Raw genomic sequence first — 21,919 nt, 5'->3', positions numbered from 1 at the left:
ATGTAATCCTATAGTCCTCATCATTACTTCCATTGCTAGCTTTCTGGAGTAGCGACAGCATATCCACTATACGTGTGTCTAGTACCTAGTACAATAAATGCATAATCATCAACCTCTAGCTGCTAATGTAACACAAACAAGTAATAGTCAACCTCACAGAAAACCTTCAAAATATCCTCAAGTGTATCAAAGTGACATCTGCCCAAGCCTGAAGTGGCCTGATATCTGAAAAAGCTGTGAACTGTCCAGCTTATCTCAAAGTGGGGTTAATGCTGAAGCCCAGCAATGCTCATTTAAACATCAACTTTCCATTGTAGATCAGTGAGCCCAAGAAAAGAGGAGGATATTAGAAAGAACTGCACCACCTACAGCAAGAGGCATCTCTTCTTGACTAGCCATACTGTGCCCTGTAACAACACCTTTACCTAGCTCACGCGCTATTGAATCCAAAGGGGAGCTGGATTCCAAGGCAGAGTGGCTCGGCTAGGGAGATACAAGCTAACCCACATCACCACACAAGAATCTGTAACCTTATTCTCACCACCCCCTACCTGTATCCCCACATTACAGCCACCTGCCCCCAGCCCTAACCCATGCCCCCCAGCCTCCCCCAAACCCCCTCAGCCCTAACCCCCCCCAGCCTAACCCATCCCCCTAACCTCCCAGCAACCCGATCGCCGTCCCGCCAGCCCTAACCCATCCCCCCAAACCCCCCTCAGCCCTAATCCATCCCCCCAGCCTGCCCCAAACCCCCCTCAGCCCTAATCCATCCCCCCCAGCCTCCCCCAAACCCCCCTCAGCCCTAACCCCCCCAGCCCTAACCCATCCCCCCAGCCTCCCCCAAACCCCCCTCAGCCCTAACCCATCACCCAACCCCCCCAGCCCTAACCCATCCCCCCAGCCTCCCCCAAACCCCCCTCAGCCCTAACCCATCCCCCAACCCCCCCAGCCCTAACCCATCCCCCCAGCCTCCCCCAACCCCAACCCATCACTCCCCAGCCCTAACCCATCACCCCCCAGCCTCCCCCAACCCCCCCTCAGCCCTAACCCATCACCCCTCAGCTTCCCCCAACCCCCCCTCAGCCCTAACCCATCACCCCCCAGCCTCCCCCAACCCCCCCTCAGCCCTAACCCATCACCCCCCAGCCTCCCCCAAACCCCCCCAGCCCTAACCCATCCCCCCAGCCTCCCCCAACCCCCCCTCAGCCCTAACCCATCCCCCCAGCCATCCTTTTGTTCTCCTCCGATCGCCCTCCCCCCCAGCCCTAACCCATCCCCCCAGCAACCCGGCCTCGCCCCCAGCAGCCCGGCCTCGTCCCCTCCGCGCATCCGCCTCCCAGGAGCCAGTTCGCCCTCAGCCCCTCCCCCAAGGCTGCCCTCACCTCGCCCCCCGCTCCCCACCCGCCTTTCTCCCGGCCGGGCCCCTCAACAGAGCAGGGCCTCTACAGCGATGCGCACACCATACCCCACTGCAGCCACCATTGACCCCGCGGGGCCTCGGTCAGCTAGGAGCCACACCCCCTTTCCGCCCCAACCAGCCAATCACTTGCCTCCTTCCTCTCACACGGCCACTACTAGCCAACCCCGACTCTCGTCTTTCTGGGCCGTCCCAACAACACGGCGACGGTTGGCTGGGCTCGTGACGGGGCGGCGTGATTGGATGCAGTGTCGCCGGCTCGGGGGCCCCGCGCCCGGATTGGTGGGTTTGGCGAGGGAAGGGGCGGGGCGAGTCGCCTGGGACACGGGGCTGGGGGCGGGGTCGGCTCCCGGAATGGTCGGTCGGGCGCCTCCATCTTTCCGCCCCGCGCCCAGATGGCACAAAGGGGCAGCGCCGACCGGCCGCCGGCCTGAGCGGGGGACGAGCCCGGCACCGCCCCGGTAGGTCCCGCGACCGCAGGCGCCGAGTGGGAGCCGCTCAGGGCCGGGAGCGGGGGCTGGCGACCCCCCCACCCCCACCCCGGGGGGAGATGCTGAGGGGAGAGGGGCACTGCGAGCCCCCCTCAGGCGTGGGGCTGGGCGGCTCCGCGGGGCCGGCCCGGGCTGGGCGCTCCCCTGAGGAGGGGCCTTTCCGGGGGGGGGCTCCTCGGGGACTCCTGGGAGGAGGGGTGGGGGGCCCAGGGGGCGGGGCTGAGGGATCCCGGGGTGGGGGCTGGGCCCGGGGGGGGGTCTCCCGGCCCCGGGGGGGATCCCAGGCACGAGGAGGGGGCTGGCCCGGCTGGAGGCGGCCGAGAGTTACGGGGCCGGCTGGGGTAGCGGGGGGTTCTGGGGGCAGGCTCGCCCCGCCTCGGCGGGAGGGGGGGGTCTCGTTAGCAAAGGGCCCGGCCCCTGTGGCCTGGGGGGGCACCGGGCTGTGGAGCGGAGCGAGGGTCGGGGGCCGGTTGCCCCCTCCCGGCAGGCGAAGGGGCTGCGGGCGGGGCAGTCGGCGCCGACCGCCTGGCCGTGGTGCCGGGCTCCCGGTTCGCCCCCGGCGGGGCGCGCTGCAGGTGCCTGGTTTGACTCGGGACGGCGGGGCGGGGGGGAGACCAGAGCTGCGTCCTGGGCAACCCTGATCTGCTTCTGCTCTGGGGAAGTCACGGTTGTGAATGCGGAGGCTGTACCACTGCCTTAGTAAGCGCGGGGAGTAAGGGAAGGTGGATTGTTGCAGTGAAGTTGGGCGTCCTCTTGTTTGCAGACCCCGCTTCCTGTCTCTCCCATACTTGGCAGTGGACTTTGGTGTGGCTCTGTCTAACGTGCGAGGGTTGCTGTGTCCTTCTGGATTTCTGGTCCTGCTCGATAGATGCATCCTTGGCAGTATTTGTAAAAGGCCGCTCTGAAGTAGAGTAGAGGGTAGACCGGCCTAAAGGTAATGACAGGTGTCAGAGGAGCAGCCGTGTGAGTCTGTATTCGCAAAAAGAAAAGGAGGACTTGTGTAAAGACTCAAATAAATGCTCAGATAAATGTGTTAGTCTCTGAGGTGCCACAAGTCCTCCTTTTCTTTGTGCATAAAGGTAATGGAGTGCCAGACATGGCCAGAGGGTCTCCGTATTATACATGCAGTTGTATCTAAATCAAGGTAGATCTTGCTGTCCTCTCCCAGGTAGAAGTCAGAGAGACTGCTTGTGTGAGGAAAACGAGCAGGAGCAATGTCTATATTAAAAAAAATAAGAAGTGAGACCAACAATATTTGGGGCTGTATCCGTACTCCCATGAGTAATCCTTACTCATGCAAGTAGTCTTGTTGCTTCCAGTGGAGCAACGTGCATGACTAAAGTTATTTGTGTATTAAAACAAATGAAAAAAGGACCCTTTACTTTTCTGTTTTTTAGTAGCATATGATGTCAAGGCCCTGACTCTGCAAGCACTCAAAACATATTTAACCTTATTCACACCAGCTGTGCTTAAGCACAAAAGCGTGCTGTAGTGCTTTGGTGAATTGGATGCCAAAGTGAATCGGCTGCTATTTTTTTAAAGTAATTCAGCCAAAAAGGTGAATTTAAAAATGAAAATAGAACTTGCTAAAAAAATCCACAAACCAGGCTGCAGGTGACATCGAGCACAAGAATAAATGTTAACTTATTAACAGCATCATAGACTTACTTCCTAGTTCACAAAAAAAGCCCTAATATATTGGGTTGCAATGAGTTCTCTGTTATGTATAATATGACAGAATGATTGATTGTTTTAATCCAGGATTCCTTCTGGGAGCTGGAAAAACCCAGAAGGCTTTCAGAGTCTCTACTTTTTTTTAAAATCAATGGGAGAATCTCCTGAAGTTAGACGCTTTTTAAACAGTGTGTGGCCCACTCTCTGGCTAAATATAAAACAAATTTTCTTGCTTATGTTACAGCAAACATCTTCATAAACCGACTAAAAAATTCAAGATAAAATTTATTTTTACTACTATTTTACTTTGTAATTTTCCAAGCTAAGAGAAAAACAATGAACTAGTCCGTTTAATCTTTTCTGTTAACATGCTACCACCATTCTATATTAATTGCAAATGTTACATACAAAAGGTCATTTCTTAAGACTTTTGTTAATCATGGAAACATTTCAAATTGGGCTTGAGGGTTTTTAAATTTTTTTTTAGTCTTTTTTTGTTAAGGTGTTTCGTTTTTTTAACAAAGCTTATTATCTTGAGCCATATTTCAATTGATGTATATATTCTGTACCTATTATAGCCTTATTAGTTGGTACACACACAGATCAGTTGTTTTTATTTTGCTTTTTAAGATTTTTTTTTTTTCTTAGCAGCTTCACCAGATGCTGCATTTTGTGTGTGGATAGGTGGTAGTAAATAGAATGGGACACATTGAAAAGTAACCTGGAAAGAAGAAATTAAGTGTGCACTCTTCCCTCCCCCCCTCCCACTGCTTTGGGATGTTTGGAGAAGACTAGAAATATTTTGGGTATTTTTTTTTAAATCTATGGTGTTTTATTTACATCAGCTATTCAGTTCTTGTCTTCTTCACCCTGGAAGACTCTCTTCACTGGAGAAGTAGTGACTTATAAGGGACTGAAAAGTGAGCAATAGAGGACAGGGAAGGGACTCTTAGTCTCAGTTCAAAACTCTGATTTTTAATACCTAACTCCAGTGTTGAATAAACACTTGGGAAATAATATCCTTGTTAGATCTTGAATGCTCCCACTGCTGCCTCTCTTAAATGTTGAGAGAGAGAGAGCTCATGAGATGGGACATCTTCTGAGATCCCCAAGAAGTCTTCCAGGAAAAACCAGAAGACTATGTTGCATGTACACACCCTGAAATACTGGTACAGGCCACTGCTGGAGACAGTATACTGGGCCAGATGGACCAGGGTCTCACCCAGTATGGCAACTGTTAAGTCCTTATGTTGAAACTTCTTGGGTTGGGGGAGAAACTCGTTCAGTCCTTCTTGTTTTCTTCATACATCATATTAAATTAAATGGACAGAAGTGTAGTGGGTTTTTTGTAAATAATTTGCAGGCCACCTTTCATACAGCAGGAGTTTTTTATTATTTGTATTACAGTAGTATGTAGAGGTCCGAGCCAAGATGAGAACTCCCAACTGCGGTAGCTTCTATATATAGCCATAGCAAGAGAGTCTGAGAGGGTCCCTGGCCTGAAGAGCTTACAGTCTATATGGACAAACACAGGCACTGGGTGGGAGAAAAGACATCGTCATTGCCATTTTACAGATCAGGCACAAAGAGTTCAAGTGTCTTGCCCAAGGCCGCACAGGTAGTCTGTGGCAGAGCCCACTCCTTAACAACAAGACCATCCTTCCTCTTGAGACATTTTAAGATATTCCCCTTGAATTAACAGGAGATTGAAATTCTTCTGATGTCCTCCTTCTGAGCCAGTAGTCAGTTTTCCTATTCTTTAAGAATGTAATTGGTAATTATGCTCTACCCCATCCCCCCATGTTGTCACTTCAGTGTTTGTTTTGCAGGACTAAGATTGGAGGTTCTAGACATTACCTACATTCTGTGTTTAGGCAATTGTCTGACAACTTACAGTTCAAACTTCTAACTGAGCCAGCTCTGAATTTCTTTCAACAGTGTTATCAAAATCTTTCACACATCCAAAACTGTTTCAGCATATTTTATGCATCCATAATACATTAGTCATACTACCTAACTGGAGAATTACCATTGTAATACTGTATATCCTAGCGTGATTCACAGGGGTATGGCATTTATTTTTGTTGGTACAAATTATTTTAATTCTCATTTTAAGTAGATTTCCTTGTAATAAATGTAAAAGCTACATCAATAAGATATTGTTTTATTATTTTAAAATGTTACTACAGTACTAGTAGAAAAACTTCTCCTCTGGGCTTTAATACATGGACAGAATGTTGAGTGAAGAATTTAGTTTTTTCAGCTAGACAAGTTTTAAAAATAGTCCATTTAGAAAGAATAAATATTTAATCCCCCCTCTTACTCAAATTTCCAGCCTCTAATATTTGCTGCCTGAGGGAAAGATTATCCCAAACCCTGAATTGTTTTTCCTTCTTCAATTGAATGTCATCTGCAACTGATCACAATCTTTTTTCTGAGTCCTCTTTCTATGAACTTTCTTCTCACTCACAGGAGTAAGTTCCTCTATTGCTGGCCAACTCGGAAACTTTCACATTTCTGTTTTAGTGTGCCTGCATCTCTCTTGCTCACAGGACTGGGGTTTGCTGTATTTCCTGTCACTGTTATGCATTTCTGAAACATAGGTGTGTCCTTCTCTCTGCACCTCTTCAGGCAAGGGCTGAGCCAAAACACTTTCTGACTGCCCCATCGTGCTGGATGTGATTCATCCTTGCAGCTGCCATGAAACCTTCATGTTCCCGTAATCCTTCCCACTTGCTAAAGGAACCTGATTCTAAAAATGTGTTGGTCATTTCAGCTTAACTCAAACATTTACTTAAAAGAGAAGCCAGCTTTTACCCCTTTGCTGTATCTGAAAGTTGGTTTTTGGAAGCAGTGTCCTGTTTTATCAGGATTCATGTTGAATAGCTTGGTAATGCTGGAGTGTGTCAACAGGAGAACTAAGTTAGCCTTTTAAACATTCTGTCACACAGAGAGGACAATACTATCCAAATATTAAGTTACACTAGCACGAGAAGAGAAGCAATCCCTTCCTCCCAAGATAATGAGAGCCGTGAGGCCTAAATATTTAGTAAAACGTTTGGGAGAGAACAGTGACAGAAGAATCTCACGCTTTTTTAAAGTTACATTTTGGTAGCCCTGGGGATTGATATCCTTCATTTATCTGCACACGAGATACAGCATGGGCATGAAAGACACAGAAGGCAATTGTCCTGCAGTGGTGAGACCTTGTCTGGAGTACATAATCCAGTTCTGGGCGCTACACTTTAAGAAAGCTGTGGGCAAACTGAAGAATGTCCAGCGGAGGGCAACAAAAATGATAAGGTTTGCAAAACCTGACCTATGAGGAAAGGTTGAAAAAACCGGGCATGTTTAGTCTTGAGAAAAGAAGACTGCAAGGGTCCCTGTTAAGTCTTCAAATATGTTCAGGGTTGCTCTAAAGAGGATGGAGTTTACTTCTTGTCCTACCTTCAGTGGACATGGAGAACATCAGATTAATATATAGTAAGGGAAATTTAGGTTAGATGGTAGGAAAAGTGTTCTAACTCTAAGGATAGGTAAGCATTGGAATAGGCTTCCAAGGGACATTGTTGAATCTCCATTGTTGGATGTTTTTAAGACCTGGTTAGACTAAAACACCTGTCAGGGATGGTCTAGGTATAGTAGGTCCTACCTCCGCGCAGGAGGGTGACGTAGATGTCATCTTGAGTTCCCTTCCAGCCCTACATGTTAATGATTTATCCACACAGGATATACACAGTCAGCGGTGACAGGACAAGATTTCCTCACACTGCCCCACCAATGAGTGTCAACCCTGATCTGGCATAATATCAGTAAAACCAACTTAAAACAAGAAATAGGAATGACCGCCATATGCACAAAACATTAGTCTCATACCCCCACTTCCTCCTTTTACTTCTCTCGACTGCTGTCTTCTCTCCCTATCATGTCTAACACGAGACCGGATCCCTCAGCTCCTACTCACTCCTGACTTCAATGGGATTACTCATGAGAAAGGTTTGAAGGATTTTAAACCCCAATACTCCAGTGAGCTCTGCATAACTAGATGCCTGAACCCATGTGGAGCTCCACTGGTGGGATCGAGGTCCAAAATTGTAAGCACTATGAGCAGGGTCTAAGTCTCTTCTCTTTCTGTAAAGCACTAATGATACTGCTAACCAGGGATCCAGATGTGATGAATCCAATTGTGATATGGAAACTAAACCCTGACTTGCAGTGTTGGGACTTTTGAATGTTGAGGCCATGTCCTTGTAGAATCGGGGCCTAGGAATGAATGAATGGATGAATTTTTTTTTTAAGAAATGAAACATAAGAATTTGAGCCAGTTGTTATGGAATCTCTGAAACACGTCACTCGGTTAGATAGAACATGTACATGGTTCAGCATAAAATTTGGTAATCGCTCTTTTTCAGTCTACACTCTGAACACAGCTGAGCATCTATAATGGAAGCCAAACTACTTTGTTCCTCTGTCAGCCAAGATGTTTCTCTGCCCCTGTTTTTTCTCCTCTGAAGACTCCACTGAAATTGAAGAAATGTGAACTTCAATCAGTTTTTCTTGTATTCTTATTTTTATATAAAGAGAATTTTCATTTTTAATGAGACCTAGCTCTCTCTCCCTGGTGCAAGGTCTTAAACGTAAGCAAACTAACGACTGTCTGTGGAGACTTGCAATTTAGTCTGGTCGATCTCCCACCGGTAGCTTGACTTTCACTTTTGCTTAGGATTCCCCAGTGTTCCAGCACCCTTCTTAGAAAACTAAGTTCTCTAGCAGGAATTTAAAATATTTTACCTTCTCAGTAGAACACCATGTTAATGCAAATCCCTTAACTTCTTGTATTCATTCAACATCCTTATGACAGCTCAGACAGCAGTGACATGAAAGCTGTTTTACTCTACTGTTTGGGAGGGGGAAATATTGGCAATACTTAACACCATTTCTGAGTGATGAGTGGGAACTGAAACAAAAAGTGGTTTAGTGTCTGAAACTGCTTTTTCTTACTTATGTATCAGTTTCTCATTTGCCTGGAGTATTCTCAGCTTCATAAAGAGGGGAGGCTATCTTTCCACCATGAGGCAATATTGTGGTTGGCTGTAACCAAATGTCTGAGGAGGTAAATCATTAATCCCTGGGCTGTATATTACAGAAAACTAGATTGATGCCATTTCCAGCTAAGACCTTCACTAACATTCTCTCTAAGATCTTTTGGGACCAGGCCTCTTGGTAGGTTTGATATTATCAATAGTGTCAGACAGGCAGTGTAAATATACCTGTATGGAACTGCTACTGTAGCACTTGCTTATTTTAGGCCCCCCAGCTGGGGATCTTGTGACAGCATAAAGGAGCCAATAAACTCCTGTCCAACAAGAGACCAGCACAACTTGGAAGCTGCACTGAGCAGGCCAAGATAGGAATAGGTAGGAGTAGTCATGAAATCTCCATCACTGGAGGTTTTTAAGAATGTGCTAGGCAAACACCTATCGGGGTAGTCTAGATTATACTCAGTCTTGCCTCACTGCAGGGGACTGGACTAGATGACCTGTTGAGGTCCTACATTTCTATGATGGCAGGTGGATGTGCTTTTTCAATCCAGCTTTTGAATGGCCTCTGCCAACTAGATGCCACAGCTGTGGCTAAAAGCTCCTTCTCTCTCAGCTAAGTGAATTATTCTTTCACTCAAATGATATTTTAAGATAGTCATTTGTTTAGTGATGGAGGTCCCAGGAGGTTTGATTCCTTCTGCTGTTTGCAGTTCCTATATGTGCATGACCACAGTTCATCAAGTAGGCATGCAGCAGGTTCTGTTTTTTTTCTTTCTGCTGTAAAAAGGAAAGTATCAATGTGATGACAAAAGCATTAAAAGAATTTTCCAAATGTGACTCATTCTTAACTTTCAAATTATTGCATTTCTAACTGCTTCTGATTCTCTCCTTTCCCCCTCCAAAATTTCTAGAACCTTTCCCAAATTTGGCCTTAAAAATTCTCTCGTTCTCAGGTCACAGTTGAAATTTGAACCAAAGAGACCATCTCTCTTTCGTTTCAGAGCATGTGAGTGAAAGAGAAATGAAGCTTGTAATGGGAAACTGGTTACTACTTTAACTATACACAGGCAACTGCCTCTTCATAGTATAGCCTAATTAATCTACTCTGGTATTTCCAAACATAAAGTCTATTTTGGCCTTTTAAAGGCTTCAGTTTTGTTCTGATTTGGACACCTTCTGTTTTGTTAAACCATATTCTTTTTGATACCAGTGCAATCCCACTGAGCACTGGTGGGATTCCCGAACTCTGCTAAAAATGGCCTCAGAGGGGAATTTGGTCTACAGTCTTGGGGTTGCCTTGAATGTAGGCTAGTGGGTTTTGGCATGATTTTCAAGCACTGCAGTTTAAGTGCAGTAATTGTTGTTAAATGTTTAATTATTGCAGTCTAATGTTTATCTGTGGCACTTGGAAAGTATACCACTTCTCCCTTTTTTGTTTATTTTCAGTGAAACTGAGCAACATTGCAAGGATCACTAAATTTTACTTAAAGCTAGTCTTCCCCAGAAAGCTTTACTGGTTTAACTATGCCAGTATAATTAAACTGGCAAGCCTTCCTAGTTTCGAGACCGTTTTATTTATAAAAATGCTTATATTGGTATCCTTATGCTGGCTCTCTGACAAGCATGAGCAATTCCAGTATATTCCCTTATATAAAACAAAACTGCATCTACACTTCTTATTAACACTTATTGTATTGTGGTAGTTCCTAGGATCAGGACCCCGTTGCGCTAGGTGCTATCCAAACACAAACAGCAAGACTGTCCCTTCCGCAGTGAGTTTACAGTCCAAGTATATGACGAGAAACAGCAGACGCAGACACAGTATTGGTCAGCATGATGGGCAGTGGTCTCTGCATGCCAACAGCCTACCTGTTAAGTGTTTTTTGTAAGCATCACAGGAAATGAGAATTTTGAGGCGGGATTTGAAGGTGAAATGAGATAGCTTTGCAGATGTTTATGGGGCGTGCCTCCCAAGTGTGTAGGGAAGCATGGGGGAAAGTACAAAGGTATTTGAAAATGTAACAAGTGGGCAATAGACTGGCATCATTAGCTGATTGCAGGCAAGCATGGAAAGCCTGATAACGAATGAGAGATGATAGGGTGGGGAATTGGCTGTGTGGAGCCTTGAAAGTGATGCAATAGAGAAGGGGGAGCCAGTGGTGGGATTTAAAGAAAGGGGTGACCTAGTCGAAGCAACAGGTTATGAAATTGACCCTTTGCAGCAGCATTCTGAGCACTATAGCCTGATCCAACAAAGTATTTAAGCATGTGTGCTCAGCATCTTGCAGGATCAAAAGCCTAATTGCACAAATTTGGGTATGGCTTTAGGGAACCTAAAGATAATGGATTTAGGGATTTTCTTTCCCCTCTCTATCCTTAATTAAATATACCAGAGCTGAATATAATCCATTAAGAAACTCCACTGACTTCATTGAGTTTAAGATTGCATTTAAATTGTTTTTAAAAACTTTCAACATGTACAGTTTAAAGAGATAAGGTGGGTGAGGTAATATCTTTTATTGGTGAGGGGGGAGACAAACTTGAAAGCTTTCTAATATCCTGGGACCAACATGGGTACAGCTATGCTACATGCATCATGTATAATTGACATTCCTGTTCTGTTAGGGTTAAAATCCTTTTTGAAACTGATGAGCATCTGCTCCTTAAAACCAGTAGTCCGGTTTTCGGAAGAGAGAGGGGATTGAGAAGGGAAGTTGGCATGTTAATGACCATAAAAACAGATCTGTGCTCAGTTCTGGGCTTATTAACCTTTTTAGTATCCATTGGTAATGGTTGAATTTTAGTTTTTGTATTGTAAAGTGATTACAGTAGAACCTCCAGAGTTACGAACACCTTGGGAATAGAGATGGTTCGTAACACTGAACAAAACGTCGTGGTGGTTCTTTCAAAAGTTGTTCCTTTAGCTTACAACTGAACATTGACTTAATACAACTTTGAAACTTTACTATGCAGAAGAAAAATGCTGCTTTTAACCATCTTAATTTAAATGAAACCAGCACAAAAACAGTTTCCTTATTGTGTCAAATCTTTTTAAAACTTTATTTTTTAGTAATTTACATTTAACACAGTACTGTGCTATACTGTATTTGCTTTTTTTTGTCGCTGCTGCTGCCTGACTGTGTACTTCTGGTTCCAAATGAGGTGTGTGGTTGACTGGGCAGTTTGTAACTCTGGTGTTCGTAACGCCGAGGTTCTATTGTTTAAATCATCCTGTAAAGCTGATAGTATAAAGTGCTATTCATCACTGCCCTGCTAGTTTCCAACCGGGAAGACGGTCTTGAGATTAGAGGAATAGGCCAAAAATTTAATAGTTATTTGCAAGGGTCTAAACTCAAGTAGGTTTTTAAAAAAAGTGTCTAATATTTATAAGATTTTTTTATATATTACATGAAGAAATATAAAATTTATACTCAGATTTAAACATTGTGCTATTATGAGACACTTAGCATGATTGTCACATTTACTTTTCATGTCTGCAGAAATTACTTTCTCAGACATATATTGGGATGTTGATAATTTTAGTCAAGGTATTTTAATTAATGGGACATATTCATCTGAAAAACATGTTATAAAGAAATTTCTCCTTACAAATATCTTAAACTAAAGAGAATTTTTAAAATCCATTTTTGTTTTTTGATTTCTCCTATACAGTGGAAAATCAGTGAAGTCATTTTTACTTCAGGTTCTTAGTGCTGCAAAGTTTGGGTTGTAAACAGTGTAGGTAGGAGTCTTTAAGTATGTTTGTTTGGGTTTTTTTGTTTTAATTGTGGAAACATTTCTGTTGGCTTCCGGTCTCATAAAGAGTGTTTGCGTGTTTAACAAAGCTTACGTTTTGGGCCAAATTTGACAATGACCCTTTAGTTTTAGTTCTCACTTTCTTTAGCCTTATATCTGGGATTTTTCCTTTTTAGGGTAATAATTCAACTGTTGCTTAAATATGAGTTTTCAGTTCTAAGGGGATGTGTTCTATTTTCATAGGAACTCTCAGTTGGTGAGTTGTCCAAATTTGGACAAAAACAAAACCAATAGTTTTTTCTAATTGCAACCTTTTTTTCTATTTTCTATGGCAGAACTGCACTCAACTGGGTTTGGGGAAAACCAGTGAAGTCCTCTTTACTACAGTGCTGTCGTTTGGTATCTGCTCTAGACAGCCCTTGTCCACCTTCCCTTTCTGACTCGATGGTCTGTACGGCATTCCCTCTCGCATGAATTCCTGTCTGTACTTCCTTTATGTTAAATTTCTTGACACTTTTCTCCTTCATGGCCAAATGCACTTAAGAATGTGTATACTTCCTTGTATGCAGGGGAGACAGTGTTCTATTATCTCCCCAGGATAGATGATACTCTTGTATGCCATTCCCGTCATTTGATTCCTTGTCTCCATTGCCAAATGACTCCGTTGTATTTATGTAATAAAACTGCTTGTGCCTTCTGTTGGTTTCCCATTTTTGTCTCTACCGCTCTGAGATATTTTTAATTGTTCTTTTGTCCCTTTGTTCCACCCTGTGTTTGTCCCTAAAGTTCCAATTTAATACTCTATGTTCAGTCCTCCTTTTTATTTTCAGCAGTGAAATTGACTTAGTTGGAATGGCCACCCTCAGCTTGATACTGAAGTCATTGTTCATAGCAGCCTTGCAAAACTTCTAATGAAAATCTATTAGACCAGGCACAAAGTCTACTCCATTACCCATTACTATGACAAAGGCTAAAAAACAAACAAACAGTCTTTCATGCCCTTTAAAACAAAGACTTTATTTACTTGTCCATTTACTCTCCCTGGGAAAGTGGAGTTTTACAAGGCTGGTTTATAGACTGCTCATTTACAATTACATATATAACTGTTTGTCATTTTGGTTTGATTCTGCTCATGGCTTGAAATTGCACTTCGTAATTGTAAGTGATCTTGATACATAGATTAGCGCAGCCCTGCACAGCAACACTGTTACAGGAAGTAGAACAACATTTGCAGAAGTTTCATTCTGGCTGGCCAACTTATATTGGGCAGAGTGAGGCCTTGTTGTCAATGATACTCTTATGTGTCATGTTTAGCTATTTCATGCAGAGATTGATGCTTCCCTTCCCCTCTCGGCAACCAGTAATTTGGGGAGGGGAAAGTTCCCCGCCCCATGTTTTCTTTCAGATTCCCAAGGTTGTGAAAGCAGAGAGAGTTCCCTGTTGGGGTATGCTTAGACTCCTTAGAGGCCCTTAAGGGGATCAGCTTTTGCTGATAGGTTTAGTCCTAAGGCTATTAGGTGGTGGGTCCATTTTGGAGCTCTTAGTGGCATGTCTACCCCCCCAAATAAGCACAGCACAGTCTCTTGCCCAAAGCTGGGAATTCTGTATTCTCTCAGCCATCAGGAAAACCATCTCCTTTCTTGGAAATGTATTTTCCAAGTGAATCATTCTTTCCAAACCACAGATGTGCAATGTGGCTCAAACCATATCTGAAGTCGCGCTTACTAAGTGCAGCTATTGAAATCAATGGCGCAGCATAATTCACTGAGTAAGATAAAAGCCCATATGGTGCTACTTTTCTGTGTATAACTGCTCTAGTGCCCTAAGGAGGTACCGTGTTCTATTAGGGAGCCTAAGTGTTCTGGAAACCATTTGCTGGAGCTGTATCCAAAACAGTGAAGTAATGTCCTTGCAGCTTCTCTATCCCATGCAACTGTTTGCCAGATTGTGCATAAATAATGACTCTGCAGTAATACATATGCTATATTTAACAGGTCTGTGGTGGTGGGGTTTAAATATCCTTCTCTCACTCACCCCATTCATTAGCTCCCCAGCACAAAGTTTATTGGTCTTAATTCATCGGTTAGCATCACTCCAGCGCTATAATTTTTGTCTTGTTATATAAATGAAACCACTTGGATTAAGACTCAATAAAGCTGTCTGATCTCAAAATTCCCACCCAAGACGGATTGCATGGTCACCTCGAGACCCAAGCAGGTACCAAAAAATGTTAGGGCCTGATCCTAAGAGATGCTAAATACCTGCAATTTCTGTTCTCTTGGGTGGCGATTGCCGATTCTCAGCGACTCTTGGGGTCAGGCCCTTATTAAGTAAATATCATTTATGTAAAATAAGAACTCATATAAAAATATTTATATATAGGAAGACGAAACAGCTAGTTCACTGAAGTCTGTTGTCTGTCTATATAGGCAGCTTATATGGAACTTAATATTTGTGTTCCCACAGCCTCTTTTGAAGAGTAAATAATACAGGGTCTGATCTGCAGTGGTGCTAAATACTCAACTTCTGCTGAGGATCTGTTCCCAAAGTGCACCTGGCCTTGGTTTTTATTGATTGTCCTAAACAGTGTGTCTGTGAGGGGGGAGATGCTTTTTGTCATCACCTTTTTATTTAAAAACAATGGGGTGGGATGGATGTATATTAAAATAAATAAATAAATGAAGCAATGTTTATATATAAAGGCCCAGGCTGCACCTTCTTCATCGTAAAGCCTGCAAGAAGAGGAAAGAACCCTTGGAGTGGATGTAGGGAGAACTGCAATAGGCTTATCTCATAGTTGCCCCCACATGGTGCTTATAGGAGAGGGTTTGTGTGGCTCCCGCAGTGTCTGTTTTCCTCATATCTCCTATCTCCAATCCTGAAGATCTGTAATTCAGCCCCCTTGTGTATGTGCGTTATGATACAGTCTTCAATTACATTACTAACTTGATTGCCATTGGCTGCCCTTTCCCAAGGGAAGTAGGCACAATGCAATAAGACTTAATGTTTCTCACAGCTGTGTTACTATTTTCCTAGCAGAAATGCACTCTGTATTGGAGTGAAGCTGGGCATGTAGAGCACATCACACAGTGTATGCAGCGTGAGGGAGGGAAGGGAGTGTGATGTTGACTGAATTAAGCAACTTTTTATATCCACTTTAATGTGGCTCCTCTAAATCCTGTAGGGAAAGTCTCCTAAAAAAAATAGACAGGGCTTGGTTTTTAAAGGTTTCATCTGGAAGACCCACAACATCAAACCACTTGGTACTCAATGTTGGCTGAGCAAAGTGAGACCTTACTCTCCCTCGATGGCATTTCTATGTCTGTAGCACAGTGCATTTTGAATGCCACATCCAATTCCAAATTTTTAAGGAATCTTCTAGACGTCAGTGGGCAAATCCCTGGAGGGAGGATGGGGAAATGAAGGACACACAGAGCCCCTTGCATCTCTTAGTAGTCCCAGCAGCTTCACATCCATAATGGTCTCTGGAGTAAAGAACCAGTTGATAACGGCCATTAACACCTTGCAGCACAACAATACCCCTATCTCAGTTCTGTCTACTCTCCCAGTACAGTTCAGATGGTTGACTCTCTGCTTGGCCTATCTCCCAGCCTGAAAGACCAGAAATAAGGGGCTGGCACACAACTCCAGGCATATGGGGGTTGGCGGAGGTGGAGAATGACGGAGCTCTTGCCTTGGGGTGAAGGGGGCACACTGAGCCCTTGACACCAGGGTGTGAGCCCCTGATATCAGGGAGGAGGTGTCTGGGGGCAGGGAGTCCCTGAAATAGAGGGGGGTAGGAGGGTGGGCACACATGGAGCTTGTTGGGGGAGGTGGAGGGATGCAGGGAGTCCCTGGGGTGTGCAATATGTTTGACCTCCAGAAGCAACACATTGTGTGACACTCTAGCCTAAAAAATTATGGGCTGTTTCTGCCAGAATTTCAACATGTGTTTCCACATGTTTCAAATTACCCAGTTTGCACACCAGCATTCCCAGGCATTTCAGTGGGAGTTCTGGGTATACAAAAACATCAAAATGGGCCCCAGATACAAACTAACGCCATCGAGGCATCAGGTATCTTCAAACTAATTGTTTACTTCGCTACTGAAGGAGGAAGTTTAAGACTTGCTTATTACTCAACAAATTTATTAAAACATGATTGACTTCCATTTTTCTTTCTTTTTTTTTTCCCCCCAGATATGCTTCTGGATGACAATGCATATTTTAATTGATGACGTCAGAAGCTAAACCTACAATTCCCCATTCGTTCCAGCTTGTTAGCAATACATAAAATGCGAAGACCACAATTCACGATCTCAAAAACATTACTCTTAAATCTTTCTAGATGATTGTAGTTGCTCTGATTGTGTTCTATGCTAGCAGAAGCCTTCTCCAAGGTTTACTGCTGACTCTAGAGCAGCACATCCCCTGCATACTGGGAACTTTGGGTGCTAGCAACATGGGCAACTCCTGTATTTGTCGAGATGATAGTGGTGTGGAAGACAACGTAGAATCCCAGAATCAGCAAACACAGAATAGTAGAGTACCAGTACCTGAAGCAAGAAGCCATCCCAGGGACCCTGTAAGGCCACCAAGGAGGGGGCGAGGGCCACATGAACCAAGAAGGAAAAAACAGAATGTGGATGGACTAGTGCTTGACACACTGGCAGTAATACGGACACTGGTAGATAAGTAAGTACCTCCAAAAGGATCACTCAATATTAATGAAAACTGTTCCATTGAAAATTTCAGTGCTAAAGATTAAAGAGATCTCTTATTCAACACCACCAAGAGCATGCATGAGATTAATATTTTCAAAATAAGAGGGAAGGTTGTTTGTCTCCAAAGACCAATTGCATTGGAAGAATTTTGTTTACTTCTCTCTGGAAATAGCAAAACAAAACTATAGAGAGACGGCTTTCATCTTCATTAGATGTGTACTCTTCCAGGTTGCAAATCTAATTTCTTATCCTTAAAGGCAACACACTAATTCATCATATGATGAGCCAAGTGCTGCACTTGTTGCATGCTCAAAGCACTCATTGTGGTAGTTTACGATACACAACGATCACAGGATCTGTCCCTGTTTTTGATGGTTATGCTGTTGCTTTTCATAGGTATTTAAAAGGGCCTCGAAAGTGTTTATCATTATGTGGTTTGGAGAGACCAAAACAGGAGGAAACTATTACCTCTGTCAATTGTACTTTATGCTAAATAGCTTCGGTTTGAGCTTAAACTGGATAAATCTCAAGTTAATGAGCTTTGATTCTGGAATGTGCCTGCTGGAGGAGTCTCCCTTTCTCCTGTAGGGTGCTGTAAATGGGCATGTGAGGTCAGATTTGCCTTGAAATTTGTGTAAAAACTATTTTGTTCTAAAAACATTAAAAGAACACCTTCAGCTGGAATTTTACTGACTAGCGTTACAAGCAACACCTATGATGTGTTATAAATGAAAGCTGTTGAAAGTATGTATTTTTCTCATCTCCTCCCCCTGCCCCCCCTTCAGTTTATTTAGTTTATGAATTTGACAGCATCTTATGACTACTTAACTCTGAGTGTCTTTCCCTCCGCAACATGGGAAAGAAGAACATTTACAAAAACAGAAAAATATTCTGTGGTTTACAGAAGGACTCTGGGGTAGGTGTAGTACCTGAAAATATTGGGGGTAATGGTGGTGTGTTGTTGTGTTAAGGGTGTGATCAGTTCCCTGCCCATGATCTCCTGGAGTGCTGACTCACTTCCTTGTTTTCTGTTGCTAAATTTTGTTGATAGCTAAGAAATACATGACTTTCTTAATGTTGTTTTCCGTATAATTAATTGCTGTCGTTGCCTCAAAGATGTCATGTAATCATGAATGATGGGGAACTGTCCATAAGAAAATCATTTATGTACCAGATCTGTGGAAAAGTTGGAGAACTTCAGGACTAGACTTCAAGCTGATAGTGTCCCTTTAAGACCAAAAGAAACATTTTCCATTGGACTAAAAAAAATTTCAATGGAAAGGAAAGTTGTTTTTTTTGTATAACAGTGAGACTGCAGAAATGTAACTTTCCCCTGTGGTGTCTCCAACTGAGAACCTAAAAATGAAATTTAGAGGAAACAGTGAAGCTGGCTAATCTCTGTCCAAGTTGAGAAAAGAGGAACAAGTGTAAGCTAAACATCATAAACAGTAGAGGTGGATCTGAACCGTGCCCACCTGGGAACCAGTTGCAAGCTTCCTTTGTTCAGAAATATTCAGATGCTATCTCAGAGTACAGTAACGCCTCACTTAAAGTCATCCTGGTTAACATTGTTTCGTTGCTGATCAATTCGGGAACATGCTCGTTTAATGTTGCGCAATGCTCCCTTACAACGTGTGTGGCAGCCGCTTGCTTTGTCCACTGCTTGCAGGAAGAGCAGCCTGTTGCAGTGAGTGGCGGGGGGCCTTGGAACCAGAGTGGACCGGCAGCCCCCCCATCAGCTCCCCTAAGTTCCCTGTGCAGCAGCTGCCCAGCAGACCATCAACTGCCAGCAGTTCAACTGTCCACGCCCCCCCCCCCCCCCCCCCGTTGTGCAGTGGTGGAAGATGGTGTTGCGCAAATGAAGTAGTGAACAAAAATGTTGATTTTTCCTTTTCATCCCAAATATGGGAAAAGATGTAGGTGGAGGGAACAATGTTTGGAAAATTAAAGTGCTGATGTATACTACAGACCAGGAAAAGAAAAACCAAAATGCTAGAAATGTGGTTTTACTGTTAATGTAAATGGAAAGAACATCGTGGACGGAAAGGCCCACTTCCTCTGCCGGCTGCTCTGAGCATCTCCACTGTGTGAAAACAACACAGTCACAGACGTCTGGAGAATCTATACGTACTCCTAAAAAAGCATTGTGCTGCAGGGAGGATAGAAATGGAAAAGTGTCTGTGGAGCCCTCGTACGAAGAACGAAGTATAAAGGAATGGAATAAAAAGATAATGAGCAAGCAGTTGCACATAGTGAGAAAACTAATGGCACTAAAATGACTTGCTTTATGTTTTTCTGAAGCTTACACATTGAGTAAGTATCTTCTTGCACATTGTAAACTAGCCAGAACACTGAATCAGAACACCTGCAGAGCCAAATACCCTCTATTTTTTCATCCTTCTGCATTTTATTTCTCTGAGCCGTCTCTTTTCATCTCTCTTCTCTTGAGGTTAATTCAGTTTTCAACAGAGTTCCACCTTTTCCGTTAGTGATTATTACTGTCTTTCTTTTCAAGCTGGTTTTGAGGTTTTATGTGGTCAGATTTGCTTCAAAATACTTTTTAAAATACCATCATGTTACTATTTTTGTGGCAACACCGATTTTAAACTTAAAAACATTCAACACGAAGTACAGCCTTTTCTTGGAAGAAAAGGACCGATTTCACCACTCAGTTTTTTTTTAAGAAACCTAATACTGTTAAATTTTATGCTGCAGTTCTTCATAGGTAATTGAAACCGCCTTCTGTGATTTTTAAGGTATGCTAGCGGCACATTTATTAATCAGTCTTCTTTTATTATTTTTAATCCAACTGTATTTAATGTCAGTTCACGCAAACATGGTAGATGAGACTATATTAAATTACAGAGATTGCTCAAGCCCAGGACTGGGAGTAAGGAATCCCTTAGTTCTAAAACTGGCATTGCCACGGATTCCCTCTTTAGCCTAGAATGAGTAACATCTGTGAAGCACTCAGGAGATGAGAATTGTTAGAGCTGCAGTTTTACTCTGTTACATGGGTACAGCCCCATTGTGTGGGGAGTACAGATAGATGAGTAAAATTTGCCATGGGACATAACTCTGTGTGTAGTATAAAGTTGGGATCTCAACATCAATCCCTCTGATGCCTCATTAATGACATTTTGTACTTGAGTCCTCATTTTTATCTAATCTTCGTTTTTAGGGCATTGAAAGTGTGTCTTGTTGTTTTATTTTCTTGTGCTAAACTCCCTTTGTAGGACACTTAATTCCATCCTTAACCTCTAATGTTGAAACTTTGTTTAATGCTGCCTGAGATCAAGCACGTGATACTCTCAGAATCCTGATGTGATAGTGACTTGTCTAAAAATTCTTAACTTCTTAGTGGAAAAACAATTCTCATTTAATACTATGCTGCCTTTTGCTATATTTGCTGTATCTCAGGCTGTTGTTTCCTTCCAGTTTATCTAGACTTCTGTCTTATCTTCTGAAGTGCCCTTTCACCCTTTCATAACTCTTTTCACTATTGCACAAACACCTCATTCTTCACCTGCCAGTTCTAAATCTCTCTGATAAATTTATAAATCCTGTGCTGCTTCTCTGGAACAGATGAATCCAAGGCCTCTATGACTTCCTTTGAGCTTTCCCTCAGCTTTCATTGCCTCACTTTCTTTCCCGCAAGTCCCAAGTTTTCTTTTACCATTTGTTTACAATATTTCAATATCTTGTATTGTTAGACTTTCTGTCTCGCTTCCATTTCTACTCTTAAGTTGTTCTTCTGTATTTCTTACAGTTTCACTAGCTGAACACTGGCTAGGTTTTGTGGGAGGAGGGGGAAGGGAAGGTGGGGTTAAATATTTTTTGTTCTTACCAAATCCCTCTAACAGGCCTATTTTCTGCTGCCCTGGATAAAACACTGAAGTTTGTAGAGACGCTGTGGATTGTTTGTCTTTCAGACTTACCCCCCTTTTTTCTTAGTAGAGATTTTCTGGGGGGGAAATCATTTAATAGTCTTCAGTATCTTTTTTTTCCCCCCTCAGTCTATTCTTCATTGAATTTGTGCCCTCTGAAGTACAGTATTTCTTACTACATGATTTCAGGAACACTTTACAATGTATAATATTAAACTTTAGGGGCTCTAGATCTTAAACATGCAGATGTAGAGCACTGTATATCTTGTTCATCAGCTATTCTGGAGATGCAAAAGTGAACTTTTGAGCCAGAGTACAAGGCAATACACATTTCTACTTCAGATCCAAATAGAGCAGGGGTCCCCAACACAGTGCCTATGAGGGCAATGGCGCCCGCCAGGGCAGTTGTGTGCGCCCGCAGGACACTGTGCCGCCGAAAAGCGTTGCTGTTTCTCGGCGGCATTTCGGCAGCGGGGTGTCTGGCGCCCGCCACAGTCTTCTGGGAATAGGCATATGCTATTCCCACGGAAAGGTTGGGGACCACTGAAATAGAGCATTAGAGGTTTGCAGTCTGTGTAACTTTTTTCTTTTTTCTTAGAGATGAGTCCAGCACATATCTGTTCACTGAATTTTATGCTAAGTATGTGGTGTTGGTTGTGGTACAGCAACTTTGACCAATGTAATATTTGTCTTTCAGTGACCAGGAACCTCCTTATTCAATGATAACATTACATGAAATGGCAGAAACAGGTATTAACGCATTTTGTTCAGTATTTTGGGTGCAACTGCCAGAGGCAGAAAAATATCTTCCTTCTAAAGAGGAAACATATGGCTGCATTACGTGTTGTTATACCCAGTAATTCTAGCAATTTGTGTTCATTATTGAAATACTGTCTGTACTTCATAATTTCACTGAGCTCATCATATTA

General features: G+C 43.3%; 2 protein-coding genes across 7 annotated transcripts in view; both read left to right on the top strand.

The window, feature by feature from the left end:
• CPNE2 (copine 2) overlaps window positions 1-13,077 on the top strand; it is a 201,962-nt gene extending 188,885 nt beyond the window's left edge. For both annotated transcript variants that reach the window (XM_073307437.1, XM_073307434.1), the window contains one exon: window positions 12,716-13,077. In XM_073307437.1, coding sequence (XP_073163538.1) covers window positions 12,716-12,854 — 139 coding nt within the window. In that variant the 3' untranslated portion in view covers window positions 12,855-13,077. The remainder of the gene's footprint in view (window positions 1-12,715) is intronic.
• Window positions 1,789-21,919, top strand: part of RSPRY1 (ring finger and SPRY domain containing 1) — a 54,440-nt gene continuing 34,309 nt past the window's right edge. For 4 of the 5 annotated variants that reach the window (XM_073307449.1, XM_073307448.1, XM_073307446.1 and 1 more), the window contains exons 1-3: window positions 1,789-1,878; window positions 16,580-17,074; window positions 21,688-21,740. In XM_073307449.1, the coding sequence (XP_073163550.1) occupies window positions 16,728-17,074; window positions 21,688-21,740 (400 nt within the window). In that variant the 5' untranslated portion in view covers window positions 1,789-1,878; window positions 16,580-16,727. Of the gene's footprint in view, window positions 1,879-2,671; window positions 2,843-16,579; window positions 17,075-21,687; window positions 21,741-21,919 lie in introns of all 5 variants that reach the window. The other variant, XM_073307445.1, reaches the window with a different exon arrangement.

Source organism: Lepidochelys kempii, chromosome 12 (assembly GCF_965140265.1).
Source record: "Lepidochelys kempii isolate rLepKem1 chromosome 12, rLepKem1.hap2, whole genome shotgun sequence".
NCBI classification, from domain to species: domain Eukaryota; kingdom Metazoa; phylum Chordata; order Testudines; family Cheloniidae; genus Lepidochelys; species Lepidochelys kempii.
The sequence above is the reverse complement of the archived record's forward strand: the minus strand, read 5'-3'. Positions and strand labels throughout refer to the sequence as shown.